Here is a 25,107-nt window from a genome sequence, read left to right as displayed (position 1 = left end):
CCGCCCTCTCCCCATAACCCTTAATCCCCTCTCCTATCAAAAACCCATCAACCCGCGTCTTAAAAATATTTAGCGAGGCAGCCTCCACCACTTCAACGGGCAGAGAATTCCAGAGATTCACCACCCTTTGAGTGAAGAAGTTCCTCCTCAACTCCGTTCTAAACCGCCCCCCTTTTATCTTGAGGCTATGCCCCCTAGTCCTATTGTCTTTTTTGAGCGGGAAGAGTCTTTCCACCTCTATCCTATCCATCCCATTCATCATCTTATACGTCTCAATGAGATCTCCTCTCATTCTTCTAAACTCTAACGAGTACAAGCCCAGTTTGTTCAGCCTCTCCTCATAGCTCAACCCCCTCAACTCCGGTATCAGCCTAGTAAACCTCCTCTGCACTCCCTCCAAGGCCAAAATATCTTTGCGCAGGTGCGGCGCCCAAAAATGCACACAGTACTCCAGTTGCGGCCTCACCAATGCCCTATACAGCCGCAGCAAGACCTCCCTACTTTTATATTCAATCCCCCTCGCTATGAAGGCCAGCATCCCATTCGCCTTCCTGACCACCTGCTGCACCTGCAAGCTGGGTTTTTGCGACTCATGCACAAGGACCCCGAGGTCCCTCTGCACCGTCGCCTGCTGCAGTTTTTCACCTCGTAAGTAATAGTCCTTCCTACCATTTTTCCTACCAAAGTGGACCACCTCACACTTGCCAACATTAAATTCCATTTGCCATTTCCTGGCCCATTCGCCCAGCCTATCTAGATCCTTCTGCAGACTCTCCACACCCTCCGCACACCCTCCGCACAATTTGCCATTCCCCCAATCTTGGTGTCATCAGCAAATTTCGACACTCTACACTCGGTTCCCTCCTCCAGATCATAATAATAATAATAACAATCATCAATAATCTACTGTAATCCACAACTGCATTAAATACTGAATTTGGATCCTTTAAGATAGATGTTGGAAGAATACAGAAATTGCAAGATATTAATACAAAGGAATGTTAATGTTTTTTGAAAATTAACCAATACAGACAGGGAACAGAAAGTAGTAATAAATGGGTATTTTTCAAAGTGGCAGGCAGTGACTAGTGGGGTCCTACAGGATCAGTGCTTAGCCCCCACTATTCACAATATACATCAATCATATGAATGAGGGAATTAAAAGTAATATTTCCAAGTTTGCTGACAACACAAAACTTGGTGGTAGTGTGAATAGCGAGGAGGATGGTAAGAAGCACCAAAGTAATTTAGACACGTTTAGCAAGTAAACAAATATATGGTAGATGCACTATGAGGATGAATGTGAAATTATCTACTTCAGGTAGAGAAACAGAATGGCAGAATATTATTTAAATGGTGATAGATTGGGAAATGTTGGCGTACAATGAGATTTGGTACACCAGTCACTGAAAACAAGCATGCAAGTATAGAAGCAGCAAGGAAGGCAAATGGTATGCTGCCTGCAGTGTGCGATGACTTGTGTGCAGGAGATATACAGGGCCTTGGTGAGATCAAACATGGAGAACTGTGTGCAGTTTTGGTCTTTTATCTAAGAAAAGATATACTTGCCATAGAGGGATTCCAGCAAAGGTTTACCAGACTAATTCCTACAATGGCAAGATTGTCATATGAGGAAAGAATGGGTCAAATGTGCCTATATTCACTGGAATTTAAAATGATAGGGGATCTAACTGAAACGTATAAAATTCTGACAGGGCTGGACAGACTGGATGCAGGGATGTTGTTTCCTCCGGCAGGGGGTCACAATCTCAGGATACAGATAGGCCATTTAGGACTGAAAGGAGGAGAAACCTCTTCACTCAGAGGGTGGTGAACCTGTGGATTTCTCTGCCACAGAAGGCTCTGGAGGTCAGGTCACTGAATATATTTCATAGAAAGTAGGTTCACAAGCAGGCCATTCAGCCCTTTGAGCCTCACTACCACTTAATATGATCATAGCTGATCAAGCACTTTCAGCATCCCACTCCCGCTTTCTCTCCCCCTTATGCCACAAAGGTCACATTCAGGTCCCTCTTGAACATATTTAACAAACTGGCCCCAAAAGCTTTCTGTGGTAGAGAATTGCACAGGTTCACAACTCACTGAGTGAAGAAGTTCTTCCTCATCTCAGTCCTGCATGGCTTATCCCTTATTCTTAGACTGTGACCCCTAGTTCTAGACTTCCAACATTGGAAACATTCTTCCTGCATCTAGCCTGTCCAGTCCCATCAGGATTTTGTATGTTTCTATTTAAGAAAGAAACAGATAGATTTCTAAACTTTAAAGGTATCAAAGGGTATGGGGAGAGAACAGGAATATGGTAGTTGAGACAGAGGATCAGCCATGATCGTATTGAATGGCACAGTCGACTTGAAGGGCAGAATGACTACTCCTGTTCCTGTTCTTGATGTGTCACGTGAACGAAGTAAGACTAATCCATGCCTTCTCTAGAATGGGATCCATACCTGACTTTACTCTAATGCTTGGTAGACACTGACTGACCCACCAGTATAATGACAATCACAAAATAAAGTTGAAAAAAATTAGGCCAAACTCACAGCAAAAGAGGAGGCATTCACAAGTATACATTCATTTTTACATGAATGTTAAGATGACAATTATACAAATTAGGGGCTAAATAAACTTTTGATTTAAGTTCAGTTCAACAAGTCTGTGCTGCTCTATAAATACAAATGAATTAAAGGGAAGTTGAATACTGGTGTAGAATCACATTATACCATCATCCTTATGTATTAACATCCATATTCCTCCACTTAGTAAGAATCACAATTATTCTACAGCTTTACACAGCAATTCCACAAAAGGAATTGGAAGTGTACCTGCTCCTAAAATACAAAATGATGCATATATACATGTCAATAACTATAATCTAATTTTGGTGGCTACAGTCAGAACCAACTCACACACTTTCATTCCTACCTGTATAAAAAATAGTTTTGGCTTGCCAATCAGAGATCTGCATTGGTTTCCTTTAAAGTAACTGGTTAATTCTTTAATTTCTTGAAAACCGTCGGTTCCATAAAGTATCCCATCATCTCCATGGCTAAGGAAAATGCAAACAAAAGAAGCCATTTGGCTGTAGTCTCCCTTGGCAGCTAAATAACAAAATAAAATGATAAATTATAAATACAAAAACAACATGCTGGCACCAGCTTCAAATCCAGGTTTAAACAACAAAACACTTTCAAAGATTATCAGAACAAACTTTAAAGTATATTTATTAGAGTCACAAGTAGGCTTACATTAATACTGTAATGAAGTTACTGTGAAAATCCCCTAGTCGCTACACTCTCGGCGCCTGTTCAGGTACATGAAGGGAGATACATGGAAAGCACCTAATCATCATGTCTTTCAGACTGTGGGAGGAAATCAGAGCACCCAATAGAAACCCATGCAGACATGAGCAGTGACCCAAGCCAGCAATCAAACCCAGGTTTTGGAACTGTGAAGCAGCAATGCCAACCACTGTGCCACTCCAAATGTTATTATCTGATTACTCAGATTACTAAGAATAATCAAACTGTGTTGAGATCATCATCCTGACTTGGAACCACATTGCTAATCCTTCACTGTTGCTGGGTCAAATGCCTGGAACCTTCCAAAAGAGCTCTGGAGATGTACCTACACCAGATGCACTACAGCAGTCCAAGATGGTGGCTTATTACCATTTTCTTAAGGCAATTAGCAATGGGGATGAAGGCCTTCCCCACAACACCCACCAACTCCAAGGAAAATCATTTTAATAAGCACCATGATTATGAACTCATTCAGAGAATATGCTCAAAAAGCTTAGCACCATAAAACCCCTACCATCTATCTCAGGTCTAGTATTTGAACAATAGTATTGATAACAAATATAAAGTTAGAAGTAACTAGACTAATCTACATCTCAGCACAGGAATGGATAATTTCACTCTTTTTAGCAGAGAGTGTAGGGTGCAATAAAGAAACAGAATTTTCATTTGCTCAAACAGAAAGTTGTTTTACTCTATACCAGCGAAAACAATGCTAACTTGCATTTCCACAGCACCTTTAACATAAAACATTCCAAAGCATTATCAAACAAAATTAGCCTCAGAACCACATATGGTGATATTACGACAGACGGCCAAAACCTTGGACAAAGAAAGTCGGTTAACTCAGTTAGCCAAATGGTTTGTTTGTGATGCAGAGCGATGCCAACAGCACGGGTTCAATTCCTGTACCGGCTGAAGTCCCACCTTCTCAACCTTGCCCCACGTCTGAGGTGTGGTGATCCTCGGATTAAAATCACCACTAGTCAGCCTACAGTTACCTAGGACATAGTGACTTTACCTTTACCCTATTCAGTTTAATTTGGGTCACGGATTTTTCAGCTGCCAATTACACAGCGATTACTGTGTAATCATGTTAAATTTTATCTTAATTTTGACAAATACTTACCATCTTTCAGCTTTTCAACCATTTCACCACATGTTTGATCTGTATAAATCATAACTTGAAAACCCAGTTTTTGAAATGTCTTCTTCAAATTACCAGCATCTACATCTGTACCTTTACGTTGACTCATGCCTATAAAACAACAGTAGATTATTAACAACATTAGTAGGAAGAAAAATAATTCTAAGTTTATCCTCTCATAAATTTTCTGCTTAGCCATTCATTCTATAATAATGAGCCAGTCTACATCTGGCGCCTAACAGCTTCCCAAATAATGCTGCTTGGGTAGCTTGTGAGTATTAGCCTTAACAGCAAGTGTTAAAGTCACTACGAACAAGGTATTTGATGATAAAGAAACAACATGCTAAGGGTGACTCGTTGCACAATACTTGCAACAGGGCTCACCGGTAGACATTTGGAATGGGAATCCTGCTTAATTTTCCACATTTTTTAACCAGATTACACAAAAGTGAACTACAGTGACTTTGTCACACTCTCAGATACAATCAACTAATTCTGTCAAACCTAGATCTTCCCAGTGTCAGTCAACAGAATCTTTGCAAATGTGTAGGTATTAAAACCGGTTATTTGATAAAATACCATAATTGCATAACTATCAATGATTATTGTATTGTGAAGTCTCAAGAACTATTATATCTGACTATAATGTTTACACAGATAAACGAGTGTCTAGATATAAGCATTTCACGTACAACATTGTTTCATCCATAAACAGAAAACAAGAGTAGCACAAGTTGATTATAAACTAGTAGTGGATACGATGTAGGGGTGATGTAACTAGTTATCTAGAGGTTCAAATCCCACTGATGGAATTTAAATGCAATATAAAGATACTCTCGGTAATGGCAATCACAGTAACAATCACTGATCATTGCAAAAGCCCTTCTATTCATTAATGCCTTTTAGGGAAGGGATCTACCAGCCTTATCTGGTCTAACCTATGAGACTCCAGACACCCCAGAAATGAGATTGACATTTTGGCAGGTCAAATGGGATGAAGGAATATAATATTAAGGGAAGACTCTTAGCAGTGTGGAAGATCAGAAGGATCTTGGGATCCGGCTTCATAGGACTCTCAAATTGGCTTCTCAGGTAGAGGACGTGGTTCAGAAGGCGTATGGTGTACCAGTCTTCATCAATCAAGGAATTGAGTTTTGGAGTCGGGAGATAACGCTGCAGCTGGATAAGACCCTGGTCAGACCCCACTTTGAGTACTGTGCTCGGTTCTGGTTGCCTCATTACAGGAAGGATGTGGAAGCCACTGAAAGAGTGCAGAGGAGATTTAAAAGGATGTCACCTGGATTGGGTGGCATGCCTTATGAGGCTAGGTTGAGAGAGCTCGATCTTTTCTCCTTGGAGAGACGAAGGATGAGAGGGGACCTGATAGAGGCGTATAAGATGATGAGAGGTATTGCTCGGGTGGACTTTCAGAGGCTTTTCCCCAGGGCTGAAGTGGCTGCCACAAGAGGACACCGGTTTAAGGTGCTGGGGAGAAGGTACAGAGGAGATGTCAGGGGTAGGTTTTTCATTCAGAGGGTGGTGGGTGAATAGAATCAGCTGCTGCTGGTAGTGGTGGAGGCAAATTCGTTAGGGTCTTTTAAAGAGACTTCTGGATGAGTTCATGGGACTTAATAGGATTGAGGGTTATAAGTAAGCCTAGTAGGTAGAGATAAGATCGGCGCAACTTGTGGGCCGAAGGACCTGTTTGTGCTGTAGCTTTTCTATGATTCTATGATTCTTAACTGCCCTCTAAAATATTCCATCAAACCATTCAGTTCAAGGACAATGAGATATGGGCAAATGCCCACAACTCATGAAAGAATTAAAAAAACCCAATTCAAGCAAAATTCAAATACTAATCTACATAGAACACAAAATTCTACAGAAATCTTCCATCCCAACTGTAAATCTTATGTGCATAAGCACTGTTAAATAAAGGTATAATCTACCTGTTTCTGGATGGAAATTCTTATTGTTGAAGATAATGCACATGCCAATATGTTTGTAGTTCATGTTATATTTCATATATTGGTCAGGTACAGCATCCACTGTGAGGGCATTGTCAGCAAACTGCTTTTCGCTTTTTCTGATAAACAGGAATACAAGTCAGTTTTAGTGCAAGACAAGATTTGATAGTCAAACATTTAACCAAAATACAACTTTTCCCTTTCAAATCAGAGAGAAAAAAATTCCAAAAGGTGCCCAATTTCAATTTGTTGCAAGACAGAGTAGAATTAGTGGATATTCCTTTGTAAGACCATAAGACATAGGAGCAGAATTAGGCCACTCGGCCCATCAAGTCTACTCTGCCATTCAATCATGGCTGATATTTTTCTCATCCCCCATTCTTGAGCCTTTTCCCCATAACCCCCGATCCCCTTATTAATCAAGAACCTATCTCTGTCTTAAAGACACTCAATGACCTGACCTCAACAGCCTTCTACGGCAAAGAGTTCCACAGATTCACTACTCCTTGGCTGAAGAAATTCCTCCTCATCTCTGTTTTAAAGGATAGTCCCTCTAGTCTGAGGTTGTGCCCTCTTTTTCTAGGTTTTCCTACTAGTGGAAACATCCTCTCAACCTCCACTCTATTCAGGCCTCGCAGTATCCTATAAGTTTCAATAAGATTCCCCCTTATCCTTCTAAACTCCAATGAGTACAGACCCATGGATGCTTTTTGTACAAAGACTAGAAAATGGAGTGTGGGTAAGGAAAATCTTAAATGGTATAAAAGGTGATGTGAGAAATGTTCACACTAGCCCCAAACAGCATATTTAATAATCAGTGTTGATCCTATCTTCACTTTTCCCAAGATAAATCTGATTTGGATATCAACATTTGCAATATTTCATTTCCTGATTTCCAGACTCTTTCATCTCTTCTTTTCCTGTCTTATAACTGCATCTCTGTTTCTTTTCTGTATCCAGAAGCTATTTTTTTTATTCATTTGTGGGACATCAGTGTTGCTGGCTGGCCAGCATTTATTGCCCATACCTAGTTGCCCTTGAGAAGGTAGTGTTGAATTGCTGCAGTCCACATGCTGTGGGTTGAGCAGTAGGGAGAGAATTCCAGGATTTTAACCCAACAACTGCGACGGAATGGCAACATATTTCCAAGTCAGGATGGTGAGTGGCTTGGAGGGGAACTCACAGGTGTTCCCATGTATCTACTGCCCCAGTCCTTCTAAATGGAAGTGGCTGAGAGTTTGGAAGCTGCTGTCTAAGGATCTTTAGCGAATTGCTGCAGTGTATCTTACAGATAGGACACACTGCTATTACTGAGCATCGGTAGTGGAGGGAGTGGATGTTTGAGAATGGGCTGCTTTGTGATGGATGGTGTCAAGTTTCTTGAGCATTGTTGGAGCTGCACCCACCCAGGCAATTGGGGAATATCCCATCACACTTCTGACTTGTGCCTTGTAGATGGTGGTCAAGCTTTGGGGAGTTAGAAGGCGAATTACTCTCTGCAGTATTCCGAGCATCTCACCTGCTTTCGTAGCCACTGTGTTTATTTGTCAAGTCCAGTTGACTTTATGGTCAATGGTAACGCCAAGGATGTTGACTGTGGGTGATTCAGTGTGGTAAAAGCATTGAATGTCAAGGGGTGATGGTTAGAGTGTCTCTTATTGGCGATGGTCATTGCCTAGCATTTGTGTGGTGCAGATGTTACTTGCCATTTCTCAGCTCAAGCCTAGATATTGTCCAGATCTGTCCTCTGTCCTCCCTCCTTCAGATGACGTTGGGCCCTGAGCCTCCAGGCCCAAGGTCTCTGACTTTCCAGGCCTCTCTCTCTCCCTCTCCCCTTCCAGAGGAACAGCACTTTGCCAGTGGATGGAGGTAGGATGATTCTTCAGTCAGCAGCAGCAGAATTATTTTCCTTTACTAGAGTTTCAGACATACATATGTCCCCTCCAAACTACAGAGTATTCCCAGTGTGCTACCGGGGTCCAGCAGTCCACAGAGGCAAAAGACCCATCACCAAAAGTTAATTTACAAGATCACACTATAACATCAGAGTGCTCCCAGTTGTGCTGCCTACATGCCAGAGAGACTGGCATCCCTGTTTAAATATAAACAGCTCAAACAGCAGACAATGCCCCAAAGTTCTGATGAGAGGTCGCATTACTGAAATATTAATTCCCTTTGTCTCTCCACAGATTCAGCCTGACCTGCAGACAATATCCAACATTTTCTGTTTTTACTCTCAATGTTGCCTGATGATGCTAAAACTTAGTGTTGATCCTTTGAAGTGAAAATGACCACGCGTCATTTAGGGTAATTGGTAGCATTCCAGTGGATATGTGAGTGAGTGCGAAGGCTGATTTGTGCCCAGAAGGCTCTGCTGCAAATAACTAAATTTTGGATAGATTGCCCTCTCGGGATTTCCTCTTGAATTTTCATTGCCTCTGACTGGTGCTTGCTTTTAAAGGAGGCAGCACCAGTTTTATTTGCTTCTGTCAGGTGCACTGATCTTGGGCAAGCTTTTCCAAAGACTCAAAATCAATACAAAAACTTCACAGAAACCTTCAAAGTGTTCTTGTAGTGCTTTCTTTATTGTTACGATTCAGCACCCCAAGATTGAACTCTTCACAGAAGATTTGCTTTGCTAAGTGTTTTGCCAGCCCAACTCTGTTGTAACTTTCTCCATATGATATGGATGCTTGGCATGCCAGCTTAGAGAGTACCTCAGTACCTGATATTCGACGCTGTCTCTGATTTTCAGAAACTTCCATGTGAAAGTGGCTGAGATTCTTGATGCGACACTGGTACACACTGCCAGTGTCTTGAATTCACAGAGTGAGTAGGATGATTGCTCTGGAGACTTCAGTTGGCAGACAGACTTACTCATCATTCCAAGACTGATATCTGAAATCTGCCATAGACCACATTCGCTTTGACAATTCTTAAATGTATCTCGTCATCAATAAGGACAGCTTAAGCGAAAATGCACTGACCAGAAAAGTGAACTGATCATGGACTGAAAATGTGAGCTCAAATAGGCTGTCCTGGAGAAGTTTTATGGCTGAAATTGTTGCATGAATTGCAGATCAAATCCAAGCTACTTCAGCCTCCGCCAATGCATACATGAACTTGCCAAAATTAATGAGGCCACAGAGCCCTTTTAACAATGCTAACATTAGTAAAGTAGGATAAGTGATTAAGAAATGAAAAGCTTAGATTATACAATGTGTTAAAACACCCGCTACCTCTGATTGGATACATTCCTGCACTGCAAATTCAGTTGGGGTTAGGTTAGCATGATTGCATTTTGTATCCATTACTCTATCTGGAAAGGTGAGGCAGTTGATAAAATAGCAGTGGAAGCCATCAACTAGGATTTAAAACAGCCTGTTGTAATGGGCTAAGTGGCAGGTGGGCTAACTTAATTGCAGGGGAAGCCATGCATCTTATTCCTACCTGTGAGAAAATATATCCCTATTTAGTCAATTGTGGGAATGGGCTGACATGAGGAACTCACCCACTGCTAATTACGCTCATTAAGTGGTTCAGTAAAGACAATTGTCCAAGCCCAGCAGGATTTAGGGGTGGTTCAGGGATTCTCAAAAACTTGCTTGGATTTCCCATGCCTTGTAAGGTCAGCCAGCAAATCCTGAATGATCTCCTCAGACAGTCCCACTTTCAAAGGCACTAAGTTCCCAATTAAAGGACCTGGCATCAGAAAGGAGGAAGCCTGCTTAGAGAACTTCTCTCAGGAGGTGGCTTTCATCACTTGACAGGCAATTACTTCGCGCATCAGTTGTCTAGCACCGAACAGCTGGACTTCCCGCTTGCCAGCCAGCAACAAGACAAGAGGAGCTTGTGCAGCTCCAACCTTCACCTCTACTGAGGCTTAAGAACAGAGGACACACCTTGTCAACTGCTCCAAGCAGGAGGGACACCAGAAGTGACGGTGGCAGTGTTTAGCACTGTTGCCTCACAGCACCAGGGACCCAGGCTCGATACTGTCTTTGGGTGACGGTGGTGTTTGTGCGTTATCCTTGCGTCTGCTTGGGTTTCCTTTGGGTGCTCCAGTTTCCTCCCACAGTCCAAAGATACGTAGGTTAGGTGGATTAGCCATGATAAATGCACCGGATTAGGGGGATAGGATGAAGGGGAAAGCCTGGGCGGAATGCTCTTTCAGGTAGTCAGTGCAGACTCGATGGCCTCTTTCTGTACTGTAGGGGTTCTATTATAAACAGCAAATCATTCTATAGGGCAGATGGGATGGACACTGATATCCACCTGGGAGGCTGTGCCTCCAAAGGACTACACACTTCGACCAAATGAAGTCGAAGTTCTCAGCTGAGGGCTCAATTTCTGCCCCACCACCAAAATGGACCCCATCAGTCTTGCAGCAGGCACAGAGGAATTCAACAGGCGAATGAGACTGCGGGAGCTCTTCCACAATCCCATGAGGCCAACAGCGAACACAGTGAGACAGCCAATGAACTGGAACAGCCGATAGAGAGATCCACAGTGCAGCAACCGAAGAGGAAAGAGTCCAATTGGTCTCCTCCAAAAGGCCGCTGCCCTTGACTGGACATGTATGCCCAAGCCATCAGGATGTGCGTCAACACCAGATTCATCAACCGCACTCACAAGACAGCCTCGAACATCACCCAAGCACAACGCAATGCCATCCATGCTCTCAAGACCAACCGCAACATTGTCATCAAACCAGCAAAGGAGGGCCATTGTCATACTGAACAGAACGGATTACTGCAAAGAAGTTTACCAACAACTGAACAATGAGGAACACTACAGACAGTTACCCGCAGATCTGACCAAAGAACACACCCGTCAAACTCAACACTCTGATCAAGACTTTTGATCTGGACCTTCAGAGCACCCTCTGTGCTCTCACCTACGTACTCCCCACGTTGGAAGTCTCTACTGCCTCCCAAAGATACACAAGGCAAACACAATCAGCTGTCCCGTCGTATCAGGCAATGGGACCCTGTGTGAGAACCTCTTCGGCTACGTCGAGGGGCACCTGAAACCCATTGTACAAAGAACCCCCAGCTTTTGTCGTGACACTATGGACTTCCTACAGAAACTCAGCAGACATGGAGCAGTTGAACCAGGGGCACTCCTCGTCACAATGGATGTATCGACACTCTACACCAGCATCCCCCACGACAATGGCATTGCTCCAACTGTCTCAGTACTCAACGCCGACAATTGCCAGTTTCCAAATGCAATTTTACAACTCATCCGCTTCATCCTGGACCACAATGTCTTCACCTTCAACAACCAGTTCTTCATCCAGACACACAGAACAACCACGGAGACCAAATTCGCACCTCAACATCTTCATGCACAAGCTCGAACAAGATTTCTTCACCACAGGACCTTCAACCGATGCTATACACTAGATACATTGATGACGTTTTCTTCCTTTGGACTCATGGTGAACAATCGCTGAAACTATATGATGACATCAACAAGTTCCATCCCACCAGTCTCACCATGGACTATTCTCTGGAATCGGTTGCATTCTTGGACACACGCATCTCCATTAAGGACAGTCACCTCAGCACCTCACTGTACCACAAGCCCACAGATTACCTCATGATGCTCCACTTCTCCAGCTTCCACCCTAAACACGTTAAAGAAGCCCTCCGTATACACAGGATCTGCTCAGATGAGGAGGATCGCAACAGACACTGAAAGATGCCCTCATAAGAACAGGATATGGCGCTCAACTCATTGAGTGACAGTTCCGACGTGCCACAGCGAAAAACCACACCGACCTCCTCAGAAGACAAACATGGGACACGGTGGACAGAGTACCCTTCATCGTCCAGTACTTCCCCAGGGGAGGAGAAGCTACGACATCTTCTCCGGACTCTTCAACATGTCATTGATGAAGACGAACATCTCGCCAGGGCCATTCCCATACCCCCACCTCTTGCCTTCAAACAACCGCACAACCTCAAACAGGCCATTGTTCGCAGCAAACTACCCAGCCCTCAGGAGAATGGTGACCACAACACCACACAACCCTGCCACAGCAACCTCTGCAAGACATGTCGGATCATCGACATGGATGACATCATCTCACGTGAGAACACCATCCACCAGGTACACGGCACATACTCTTGCAACTCAGCCAAAGTTGTCTGCCTAAAACACTGCAGGAAAGGATGCCCTGAAACATGGTACATTGGGGAGACCATGCAGTTGCTACAACAACGGATGAATGAACACTGCTTGACAATCACCAGGCAAGACTGATCCCTTCCGTTTGGCGAACACTTCAGCAGTCATAGGCATTTGGCCTCTGATCTTCAGGTAAGCGTTCTCCAAGGCAGCCTTCACAACACATGACAGTGCAGAGTCACTGAGCAGAGACTGATAGCCAAGTTCCGCACACGAGGATGGCCTCAACTGGGGTCTTGGGTTCATGTCACACTATCTGTAACCCCATGACTTGCCTGAACTTGTAACATCTCACTTACTGTCCTGTCTGGGGACAATACACATCTCTTTAACATATGCTTAATGCTATCTACACTCACATTGTCTGCACCTTTAAGACTTGAATAGCAGATTAGCTGTAAAGACTCGCATTCTAATCAGTATTCTGTAAACTGTATGTGCCTTTATATGCTCTGATCAGAACTTTGCACTCACCTGACAAAGGAACAGTGTTCCAAAAGCTTGTGGGTTTACTATCAAATAAACTTAGTGGACTTTAACCTGGTGTTGTGAGACTTCTTACTATGTCCTCCAAAGGATGTACAGGCCTGGAGAGGATCACTTCTCATCACAAGACTGAGGGCCTCAAGCTTTCCTGGCAAATTGCTGATGATATCTACTGTCTATTTGAACAAGACCTCCACCCCAGGGAACAGGTGGGCATGCACCGCAAAAGGTCAACAGGGTGCTCGTCACTAGAAGCCACCTCCACACAGATCATTGCCCCATACCAATTGGTGGGCTTTCTTGAATGTAAAGAGTTAAGTATTCTTAATGGCTTGCATGTGGTGATGGAAAACATACAATTTATGGAAGGTGACAGTGAGGCATGGGTGTGAGGGAGCAACAGGTTGAGGGGAAGGGTCGGTAGCAGGAGAAGGCTGGGTACATCAGAAGCTAGGGGTGGCCCTGAAAATATTATGTCATACATCAGTCATTCCCTCCTGATGTCTTGGATCCCGTTGATGGACTGTCTCCAAATTGGAGGAATCACATCCCTGCTGCTGACTTCCTCGGCCACTTCCAGTTCAGCCCAATGCAGGCACTCAGATGCTGCAGCAGAACCTCTAGGTTGGAATGAGACCTTCCCTGGGGAGTGGGAACAGTTTTCCCAAGTCTCCTCTCAATTCCTGTGATTGCTATAGCCCAGTAAATCCAAGTGCTGGTGAATTTTTATGGTACGCTACGGTTCCTTCAATTCAAAATCCTCCTTTTGACAGGAAAGATGTGTCATCTCACCTCCAGGCTCCCCAGCCAATTTCTAAAAAGCTCCCAATCTTCATGCATATCACTGTTCTTTGCAACGTTTTAAGCTTCTTCTTCTAAAGCAATGTTATCCTTACTTCTTTAGTAAACATGAACAAATTTTTCTTGCTCAGTTTTTTTGAAGATTTGTTTTTTGAAATGTCCACCACCAGATCTTTTAATCTATTTAACCAAATCAACTTTGTGCGTATAATTGGCCTTATTTAATATCTTGGTTTGGGATTGGAAGATATTACTTTTAAATTTAGTAGGAAATTCAATTGTATTCCTCAGAGGATAAAGAACAAACAAAGAACACTACAGCACAGGAAACTGGCCCTTCAGCCCTCCATGTCTGTGCCGTGCATTGGTCCAACCAGACCATTCAACAATACTGGGTCTAAAATAATTCAAATAAACAAATGATGCACGCCTCTCAAGATTTTAATCTCTATTTTGCTGGCGTAAAAATGATTCAGATGTATCACGTTAACAAAATCACATTTATATTGCTAATGAAGGTTGTGATTAACATTGTGTCAATTGAATTCATCTGTAATTACATGTAGACAGAGTCAGTAAAAGCAATAATTTGTCAGCCCGATGGTAAATAGTTAATAAATCTAGAAGAAAATATTCTTGGTTGTGGGAATGCTACAAATTGTAAAATACCTCTTAAGCATCTAAGCAATTATATTTTTAAGTAGAAGAAATAAATTAATCTCACCCTTCCTCGATTGTGCTGGATCTTGCATCAATGGTGTCAGACATTGTTCCCTTATCAGCCTCTGCAGCTGTAAGCAAATGATTTCATATACATGAGTAATTGTATTTTCTAGGCAAATTAACCTTAATAACATGCACCGATATGTAGAAAATATCGCACAATTTGGAAAGAAGAAATCTTGAACAGAGATCAGTGAGCAAATTCATGGGTCACAATCAGGATAGCTTGAAGGTCTTGAAAAGATCAGTACCACAGTGGCACAAGGGCTTGCCAGATTTATAAATGAAGAGAGTGAAGCTGCAGAAGAATCCAGTGGTGTAGTTACGTCATTGTTCCTGTAATCTCACCACGGCAGGTTGAAAATTCAGTCTTGAAAAAAAAAGATATAAAAAAAAAAGTTGGTATCAGTAAGTGACCACACCCTGCGGCCCTTATCCAGTCTGGTTTATGTGTGAACTCCAGTCACATATCAATGCAGTCAACTCTCAATTACCTCTGATATGGCTTCATAAGCCACAAAGTTCCTAGGACAACCAATAAATTTCGATGTCAGCAACCTCATCTTTCTTCTTCCAGGTTTTTAAATGTGCTACTGTCTCTTAAATCAGTGCCTACCATTCCTGGAGCTTTACGTTAAAACGCTTTCCACCCTGTCAAAGCACTGAAACAACTATCAAAGCCACAAGTGTGGTGGTAACAGTGGCAACCTCTCCCTCCTCATCCTTCTTGAGCCGCTTGCAAATTCTGACATAGTTCACCACCTCTCCAGGTGGGTGGGATAGCAGTGCTAGCCTCTACTTTAATCTCTCCAGTCGCGTACAGAAAATCACCTGCAATAGCTTCGCTTCCCATTCAGGCAACATCACCACTGGTGTCCCTATTGTCTTTCACCATCTCCAATTCTCATCTACATAGTGCCTCAGGGCAATATCATCTGAAAACAAAACGTCAGTTTCCACATATACACTTAGGTCACCCAGCTCAATGTCCACCTCGCTTAAACTCTAAGATTTAAAGGTTAAGTTAGAGGTAGTGTGTCAAAGTTTAAAGTTTATTAGCCACAAGTAAGGCTTACATTAACACTGCTATGAAGTTACTGTGAAACTGCCCTAGTTGACCAACATCAGATTTCCACCAACGAAACACTGGGAAGATTGAAGCTACTGTCTTCAATTTTTGCCATAAACCTAGCTACCAATGTCACCCGCTTCCTCAGTGATCATCAGAGGTTGAACACAACTGTTCATACATCCAGCCAATTTGAGCTTCTGTCTACATAGCCATGCCATCACTACGACAACCTATTTCCACCTCTAAAAATGCCTGACTCAGCTCCAGCTTCATTTTATCTGACACTAAAACGCTCAACTATGCCTTTGTTACCTCTATACTTGACTATTTAAGCACACTCCTGGCCGGCCTCCTATTTTTTGCCCTCCATCAACTTGGAGTCAACCAAAACTCTGCTGTTCATAACCCAACTTTTCATGCATCGTCATCTAGACCAGCATTTATTGCTCATCCTTAATTGCCCTTGAGAAGGTGGTTGTGAGCTATCTTCTTAAACTGCTGCAGCCTACGTGGTGTAGCGACATCTACAATGCTGTTAGGAAGTGAGTTCCACATTTTGATCCAGCAACAGTGAAGGAACGGCGATATAATTCCAAGTCAGGATGGTGTGTGACTTGATGGGGAACTTCCAGGTAATGATCTTCCTTATCCTTATAGGTGGTATAGTTTGGAAGGTACTTTGAAAGTGCTTTTGTGAGTTGCTGCAATGCATCTTGTAGATGGCACACACCACTTCCATGTGTGTTGATGGTGGAGGGACTGAATGTTAAAGAGGGTGGATGAGGTGCGAATCAAGAGGTCTGTTTTGTCCTGGATGGTGTCAGGTTTCTTGACCGTTGTTGGAGCTGCACTGAAATAGGTGTGTGGGAAGTATCTCATCAACCTTTGGACCTGTACCTTACAGATGATCAATAAGCTCTGAAGAGTAAGATGAGGGTCACTCATTTCCTAGGCTATGACCTATTCTTGTAGTCACAGTATTTATATGGCTGATCCAACTCAGTTTCTGGTCAATGGTAACCCCAGCATGATAGAAGTGGTCAAGGACAGAAGGTTAGATTCTCTCTTGATGGAGATGATCATTGTTTGGCACGTGTGTGGCACAAAGCCTTTTGCCACATGAGCCCAAGCCTGAATTCTGTCCAGGTCTTGCTGTATATAAGCACGGACTGCCACAGTATCTGAGGAATTGCGAATGGTTTTGAATATTGTGCAATCATCCCTTATGACCATTTAGTTATTTGCTAGTACAGAACCTGAGTATTGCTGAAAAAAAGTCAAAGATTTTTGTATTGCACTCATTAAGACATTTCACAAGAATACCAGTGTAAGGAGAACGTAACAAGTTTTACTGTATGAGAAGAGTGGGTTGATGGATTGACAAGTGGACTCTGATTGGTAGAGACATTGGCAAGTAGAATGCAGCAGGGGATGGTGACAGTTAACTGCCAAGTGACAAAACATGCCACTCTAAGAAATTGACCTGAAAACACTATGAGCTTATCATCCAGGCTATCTATGCCAAACTGATTCGTCCAACCTATACGCAAATTTAAATCACCCATGATCATCACCCTATCTTTCTCACAAGCCCTCATCATTTCTTCCTGGATATCCATACTACATTGCGATTACTGTTAGGGTCCTATAAGCCACTCCCACAAGTGACTTCTTATCCTTGCTATTTATCTCCACCCAAACTAATGCCACATCTTGATCACGAGAACAAAGGTAATCTCTCTCTCTCTCTATTGTACCAATGTCACCCCCAATAAACAGAGCTACTCCCCACCTTTCGCTAGTATCCCGTCCTTCCTAAATGTCAAGGGCCCTTGCATATTCAGGTCACAACCTTGGTCATCATACAGCCATGTCTCTGTAATGGCTATGAGATCATACATGTGTATTTCTATTTACATTATCAATTCATCTGTTGGTTACAAATGTTATGTGCTTTCTGATGCAAAGCCATTAGTTATCTCTAGCCTTAGCTGCTGGTACATTTTTAAATTTGTACATTCTATCCATTTCTGCCATGCTCTGATCATTTCCCTTATTGCTAATTTGCATTAATTCTTTAACTAATTTATCACATCTTCCCAAACTTGAGCCTATACACCCACTATTTAGTTTAGAACTCTCAACTTCCCGGAAGTATGACTTTCCAGAACAGTGCTACAGCACAGTTCAGATGAAGAATGTTCCAGAGATTATTACCTTTGAGGTTCCGCCTTTTAATTTAGCTCCTAGCTGTTCATACTCCCTCAGAAGTACCTCTTTTCTAGTTCTGCCTATGGCATTGGTATCTATATGGAGCACCCACCTGATGAAGGAGCAGCGCTCTGAAAGCTCGTGCTACCAAATAAACCTGTTGAACTTTAACCTGGTGTTGTGAGACTATTTACTACATGGAGCACAACCACTGGATCCTCCCCCTCCCACTACAAGTTCCTCACCAGCCCACAGCAGATGTCCCAAACCCCAGCATCCAGCAGGCAACATCATCGCCTGAAATCTCATTCTTGGCTGCAGAGAACTGTATCTATCCACCAGTTATACTGCACTCCACTACCACTACATCTCTATTAAACTCTCTGCTTGAATGGCTTCCTGTGCCATTGTCAGCTTGCTCGTCTATCTTTCACCTCCCACTTTCGCCCAAGCAGGTTGCAAAATCCTTGAACCTGTTAAGCAATTGCAAAGGCTTAGGCTCCTCCACTTTGACATTCAATGTCCCCATATCTGCCTTACTCATACTTCTTGTCCCTGACTGAATCCAAACACCCACCGTAATGAGTGTATTCTAGAACAAACTGTTGTTATAATATTCTCCCTCCCCGTTGTGTCACAATTTGTGACTAGGTCTCCAGCTGAATGACCCTGAGTTGAAACTCTTCAAGCCACAGACACTTGCTGCAGATGTTTGTCCTGTTTCACACTGGTGCTCAGCAGCTCCAACGCTCTGCAGTCACAACACATCACCTGCTCTGTTATCTTCATTGTTTTTTAATAAATGAATTAACACATAAAGAACAAAGAAAAGTACAGGACAGGAACAGGCCCATCAATCTTCCAAGCCTGTGCCGATCATGATGCCCGAATTAAACTGAAAAAAATACCTTTGCCCTTACTCGACAGACTGGAGGGGCTGATTGTGGACAAGTCCCCAGGACCGGATGGAATGCATCCGAGGGTCCTGAAAGAAATGGCGGAGGTGATAGTGGATGCCTTGGTGGTTATTTTTCAGACATCGCTGGATTCCGGGGAAGTGCCGGAAGATTGGAAAACGGCTAATGTTACGCCGTTGTTTAAGAAGGGTGCCAGGCAAAAGGCAGGAAATTATAGGCCTGTTAGTTTAACGTCTGTTGTAGGTAAAATGTTAGAATCCGTCATCAAGGAGGAAATAGCGAGGCATCTTGAGGGGAACTGCTTGATAGAGCAGACGCAGCACGGTTTCATTAAAGGGAAGTCGTGTCTGACAAATTTACTGGAGTTCTATGAGGATGTGTCTAGGGCGGTGGATAGAGGAGAGCCGGTGGATGTGGCCTTTCTGGATTTTCAGAAGGCGTTTGACAAGGTACCTCACAAGAGGTTATTACAGAGGGTCAGGGGGCATGGAGTTGGGGGTAGGGTGTTAGCGTGGATAGAGGATTGGTTGTCAAATAGGAGGCAGAGAGTGGGGGTCAATGGGTGCTATTTGGATTGGCGGATGGTGACTAGTGGAGCGTCTCAGGGGTCGGTGCTGGGGCCTCAGCTATTTACCATTTATATAGATGATCTGGAGGAGGGAACCGAGTTAGGGTGTCGAAATTTGCTGATGACACCAAAATTGGTGGAAAGGCAAATTGTGCGGAGGGTGGGGAGAGTCTACAGAAGGATCTAGATAGGCTGGGCGAATGGGCCAGGAACTGGCAAATGGAATTTAATGTTGGCAAGTGCGAGGTGGTCCACTTTGGTAGGAATAATGGTAGGAAGGATTATTACTTACTTGGAGAAAAACTGCAGCAGGCGACGGTGCAGAGGGACCTCGGGGTCCTTGTGCATGAGTCGCAAAAACCCAGCTTGCAGGCGCAGCAGGTGGTCAGGAAGGCGAATGGGATGCTGGCCTTCATCGCGAGGGGGATTGAATATAAAAGTAGGGAGGTCTTGCTGTGCCTGTATAGGGCATTGGTGAGGCTGCAGCTGGAGTACTGTGTGCAGTTTTGGGTGCCGTACTTACGCAAGGATATTTTAGCCTAGGAGGGAGTGCAGAGGAGGTTTACTAGGCTGATGCCGGAGTTGAGGGGGTTGAGCTATGAGGAGAGGCTGAATAGATTAGGCTTGTACTCGTTAGAGTTTAGAAGAATGAGGGGAGATCTCATTGAGACGTATAAGATGATGAATGGGATGGATAGGATAGAGGTGGAGAGACTCTTCCCGCTCAGAAAGGATAGTAGGACTAGGGGGCATAGCGTCAAGATAAAGGGGGGGCGGTTTAGAACAGAGTTGAGGAGGAACTTCTTCACTCAAAGGGTGGTGAATCTCTGGAATTCTCTGCCCGTTGAAGTGGTGGAGGCTGCCTTGCTAAATATTTTTAAGACGTGGGTTGATGGGTTTTTGATGAGAGAGGGGATTAAGGGTTATGGGGAGAGGGCGGGAATGTGGAACTGAGCCACAACAGATCAGCTATGATCTTTTTGAATGGCAGGGCAGGCTCGAAGAGCTAGTTGGCCTACTCCTGCTCCTATTTCTTATGTTCTTATGTACTCAGTTCATGTCCCTCTATTCCCTCCATATTCATATACACATCCAGATGCCTCTTAAATGTTGCTAATGTGCCTGCTTCCACAACCTCCTCTGGCAGCCTGTTCCAGACACCCACCACTCTCTGCGTGAAAAACTTCCTCCCCACTTTGATTATTCTCTGAATTAATTAAACCCTACCACTCCTTTATTACCACTAGTAAAGTTTAGTAACAGTAATAAAATCTTGCAATTCCAAATAAGTGACCTGAATTTTGAAAGATATCAGAGTTCATAGAATCCTACAGTGCAGGAGGCCATTCAGCCCATAGAATTTGCACGGACCACATTTCCACCCAGGTCCTCTCCCCATAATGTCATGCATTTACCCTAGCTAGTACCCCTGACACTAAGGGGCAATTTAGCATGGCCAATCTACCTAACCTGCACATCTTTGGAGTTCAAAGGCTGTGAAGTGACTCTAGTCCTCTTTATTAAATGGGTCCTAGCTAACAAAAAGGAGGCTGGACTTTGATCAAAAGTCTTCTCTGAATCTACATACAGCCTCTCACTTCCAGTCAAATCCACTCCTTCAGGTAGTGAACTCTGTTAATATTTACCTCATATTGGAGAGACAGATGTTCCAAGAGCGAAACAAAATCCATTGTATCACCTTTCATATCATAATTATTTGGCATTTTCAAAGGATATGGTACAATGGTAATGCGGTGTGAACTGTGACAAAGAGTGAAAGCATAGAAACACCCCATACAAGCCAGTGAAGCTGCCAAGCTAACTAGACATCTTGGATTCCCCATCTCTGGGATGATGTAAAAGCAGCGAGAAAACTTGGACAGCAGCACACAGTCTTCCTTCATAATAATCAAATTCCTTAGCACAGGTTTAGCGAAAAAGCATGGTCTTCGGACTTGCAACCAATTCCAATGGCAATGGGAAGCAGGTGCAGTGACAGCTGCAGTCACTAAATCACACCTCTCAACCTATACCCAGGCAGTACTCGTAATAGTTTTGATCACTAGACGTACTCAAATAGTTGCCTGATACAGCTTCTGAGAACCCAGCCGCCCTATTTAGGAATGCAGAGCTGGCTGGTTTAAAACAGGGTGGGCAGGGGGGAACAGAACAGATGAAAGGAGGTGTAAATAAAGCTTGTTCCTTACATTAATGCCCAGCATACTGTGCAGCTCAATCTGGCAGCAAGAAACAAAAGAAGAAAGTAATCAAAGTAGCCAATCATAACTTGTTGGAATTTTCACATCCAACTTGATCATCAAACCAGCAATAAGGTCTGAACACCATTCAACTCTCGTAGCCAGGAAATTTAGATGGAAAGGTGTGGACATAGCTGCCCTTAGCAAGACAAGATTAGCAGGAAAGGTCAGTTTGAAGAGGAGGATAAACTTTCTTTTGGAATAGTCTATCACTTACAGAACATAAAGGCAAGTATTGCATTAAGGACCTGGAAAACCTTCCAAAAGGTATCAACAAATGCCTATGAATCTGTGCCTTTCCCCGTAATAAGTAGAGATGAACAAACAAGTGCATATTCTCCCACAGTGATGAACATCACAGTGTAAATGTTCTATGATGATTTGTACTATCACCCACTATCAATCCTTAGACCACAAAATTATCTGTGTGGGCAATTACAATGCCAGCTTTGGACATGGTCACATCAGATAGGCAGGCATCCTCAGTCACATGGAGTTGGAAAGGAAAACTCAATGGAACTCTCCCACTTTTGTTGCGTGTCAAGCAAGACCTTGGCCGGAATTCTCTGGCTGTTCATATCTATAATCGCTTATGGTTATAACAATAGTCCACCTGAAAGGAAAATACAAGGCAGCCTAAAGACAACCCACAATCTAACATTTGCATATCTTTGACTATGTGCTTATCAGGAGAAATTTGACATGAAGATAACTCTGCCAATGCAAGGAGTTAATCGCTGTACAGACCTCTCTCTACCTGACCAATACGAAGCAGAGAGTAATGATATAGTCAAAATATTGTACTTGCATTACAATCTTCCCTGAACTCTACACTCCTCAAATTCTTGTGCACTGCCCCTCCCTCTACCCCAGCAATAGCAGTCATTTATACAGGCAATAAATTTTACAGGACCTATATTCTGAAATTCCCTCCTTGTACTTTTCCAACTGCCTGTCCTTTTTTTAAAGCTTCCTTTAATATACTCACATAAACATTAACATGTGCTATATCCTGGAATTCAAAGCACATAACTATGTAATAAAATAATTGAACGTATTTCCAGATTTAAAGGAAACAATAAAATAATGCATCAATTTGAATCTAAAGAGTGTTTAACGCATTTCCCAGCTAGGCTTTACTTTAACCATCAATAAGGATGAGGTAACTTCAATTTGCTCAACCACATGGGAAATGACATCATTAGTATTCATATTAAATACATATGAATTCAACTGACAGCTGCACTGATTGCATGAAGATCTATTATACTCTCAAAACCCTCCTTTCTAATGAGAAGCCTTTCACATTAATGTTCTAGTCTTACCCCCTTACCTGCACACTAGCTCCAATTAACAATTTATCCATCCTGAATATTTGAATCAATGAATGCAATCTGAACATAAGAACATAAGAAATAGGAGCAGGAATAAGCCATCCAGCCCTTCGAGCCTGCCCCGCCATTCAATAAGATCATGGCTGATCTGTCGTGGCTCAGTTCCACATTCCCGCCCTCTCCCCATAACCCTTAATCCCCTCTCTTATCAAAAACCCATCAACCCGCGTCTTAAAAATATTTAGCGAGGTAGCCTCCACCACTTCAACGGGCAGAGAATTCCAGAGATTCACCACCCTTTGAGTGAAGAAGTTCCTCCTCAACTCCGTTCTAAACCGCCCCCCCTTTATCTTGAGGCTGTGCCCCCTAGTCCTGCTATCCTTTCTGAGCAGGAAGAGTCTCTCCACCTCTATCCTATCCATCCCATTCATCATCTCATACGTCTCAATGAGATCTCCCCTCATTCTTCTAAACTGTAACGAGTACAAGCCTAATTTATTCAGCCTCTCCTCATAAGGGATGTGCTCTTAAATGCCAAAAAGCCATGTTTAGAACTCGTCTACGTCTGCAAGTACAACTTGTATTTATATGGCAATCACAACACAAATGAAACATCCCAAGACACGTTCGGTAACTGGTGAGCACAGGGTGTTCCCCACCTTATATCAATGAGATCCAAATCACAATCTGGTACATATGTGCAAGGGCTTCCAGTTTGTCCAGATTGCTTTGATAGTCTTATTCTATATTAATGACGGCGGCACCTTATTTCTGGAGGAGGTATTGTGACATTGATTTCAGTTTTGTTAACCCAAGCAAAATAGTACTCATCGCAAAATCGATACAAAAATGACTGCCTCTGCCCACAATTTAAAACACTTCGATAATAAAGTCTTGAAACTATAATTTATTTATAAATCTCATCTCTTAACAGCTCAGTAAGATTGATTCCCTTCCTTCATTATTTATTTTGTAAACACATTCGAGGCTGAGTGTGTTTTAGTTTCACCTCAAACAGGTAAGAAAACATCACTTGTCGGGACAAGAACTCGCCCGCATCAACACGTTTGTGCAAATTTACAAACAAATCAATCAGAAACTTCCCGGATCCGAAGGCATATTTTAAGCTTGGGAAACTTGGAATGAAAACGCAAATGAAAGTGGAACGGTTTACGTGAATATTGCGTCCGCTAACTCACACCTGATCCACCTCCCATCAGGAGACATCGGCAACACTCAGAGCAACTTTCCCTGGGTCGACAAAAAGCCCCCACGGCAAACTCCGATCGCGCGTTATTATTGTTGAAGCCACCCTCTCTTTCAACCAAAACAAACGAAGGACCCAAACGGCTGAAGTCCGGACTACCTGCGCTCCGCAACCCACCTTCACCGCCTCGAGCCTCCGACTTCCAGCTCACACCCCGGCAGCCCTTTGTGACGTCACCAACCACAGCCGAAGTTTCTCCCCGCGCACGCCTTGGCTTCACTACAACTCCCAGCCTGCCTCGCCAAACTACAACTCTCAGCCGGCCGCACTCTCTACCGCTCCCAGCATCTCACTCAATACAACACACAGCCTTGCCTCGCCAAACTACAACTCCCAGCCTGCCTCGCCAAACAACAACTCCCAGCCTGCCTCACTCTCTACCACTCCCAGCGTCTCACTCAATACGACACACAGCCTTACCTCGCCAAACTACAACTCCCAGCCTGCCTCGTCAAACTACAACTCCCAACACCCTGCTCTCTCACTGTGAGCTTTGGCGCTGAGTTGAAATGTTTCTGTGTGAGTGAGCAAGTTTGAAATGTATTTCAGGTTGTTTTTATTTAACAGAGGAGTATGTAAGTAAGTACCTCACACCACTTTGGATTGAAATGTATATAGATTGTTTTTATTCAAGTTTTAACAGAAGTACATAAGTGTCTCACACACCTTTTGACCGAAATGTCCGTTAGCCGTTTGTGATTTAGTGTACGTTAAACCAGAGTCAATAGTTTTGCACTGGTCTTGTTTTAAGGTGATTTGATTTGATTTATTATTGCCACACGGATTAACATACAATGAAAAGTATTCTTTCTTGCACTATACAGACAAAACATACCGTTCACAGAGA

At 43.2% G+C, this 25,107-nt stretch overlaps 1 protein-coding gene across 3 annotated transcripts in view; it reads right to left on the bottom strand.

The window, feature by feature from the left end:
* Positions 1-24,427, bottom strand: part of casp3b (caspase 3, apoptosis-related cysteine peptidase b) — a 43,682-nt gene extending 19,255 nt beyond the window's left edge. Inside the window, exons 1-5 of one of the 3 annotated variants that reach the window (XM_080189409.1) lie at positions 24,360-24,427; positions 14,635-14,701; positions 6,411-6,547; positions 4,444-4,572; positions 2,941-3,116 (exon numbers count right to left, since the gene is read on the bottom strand). In XM_080189409.1, coding sequence (XP_080045535.1) covers positions 2,941-3,116; positions 4,444-4,572; positions 6,411-6,547; positions 14,635-14,678 — 486 coding nt within the window. In that variant the 5' untranslated portion in view covers positions 14,679-14,701; positions 24,360-24,427. Of the gene's footprint in view, positions 1-2,940; positions 3,117-4,443; positions 4,573-6,410; positions 6,548-14,634; positions 14,702-24,194; positions 24,289-24,359 lie in introns of those variants that run through there. The other 2 variants (XM_080189408.1, XM_080189407.1) reach the window with 2 other exon arrangements.
* Positions 24,428-25,107: the final 680 nt, after the last annotated feature.

The sequence above is a fragment of the Carcharhinus amblyrhynchos genome, chromosome 5, assembly GCF_965287045.1.
Source record: "Carcharhinus amblyrhynchos chromosome 5, sCarAmb.v2.hapA, whole genome shotgun sequence".
Lineage (NCBI taxonomy): Eukaryota > Metazoa > Chordata > Chondrichthyes > Carcharhiniformes > Carcharhinidae > Carcharhinus > Carcharhinus amblyrhynchos.
The sequence above is the reverse complement of the archived record's forward strand: the minus strand, read 5'-3'. Positions and strand labels throughout refer to the sequence as shown.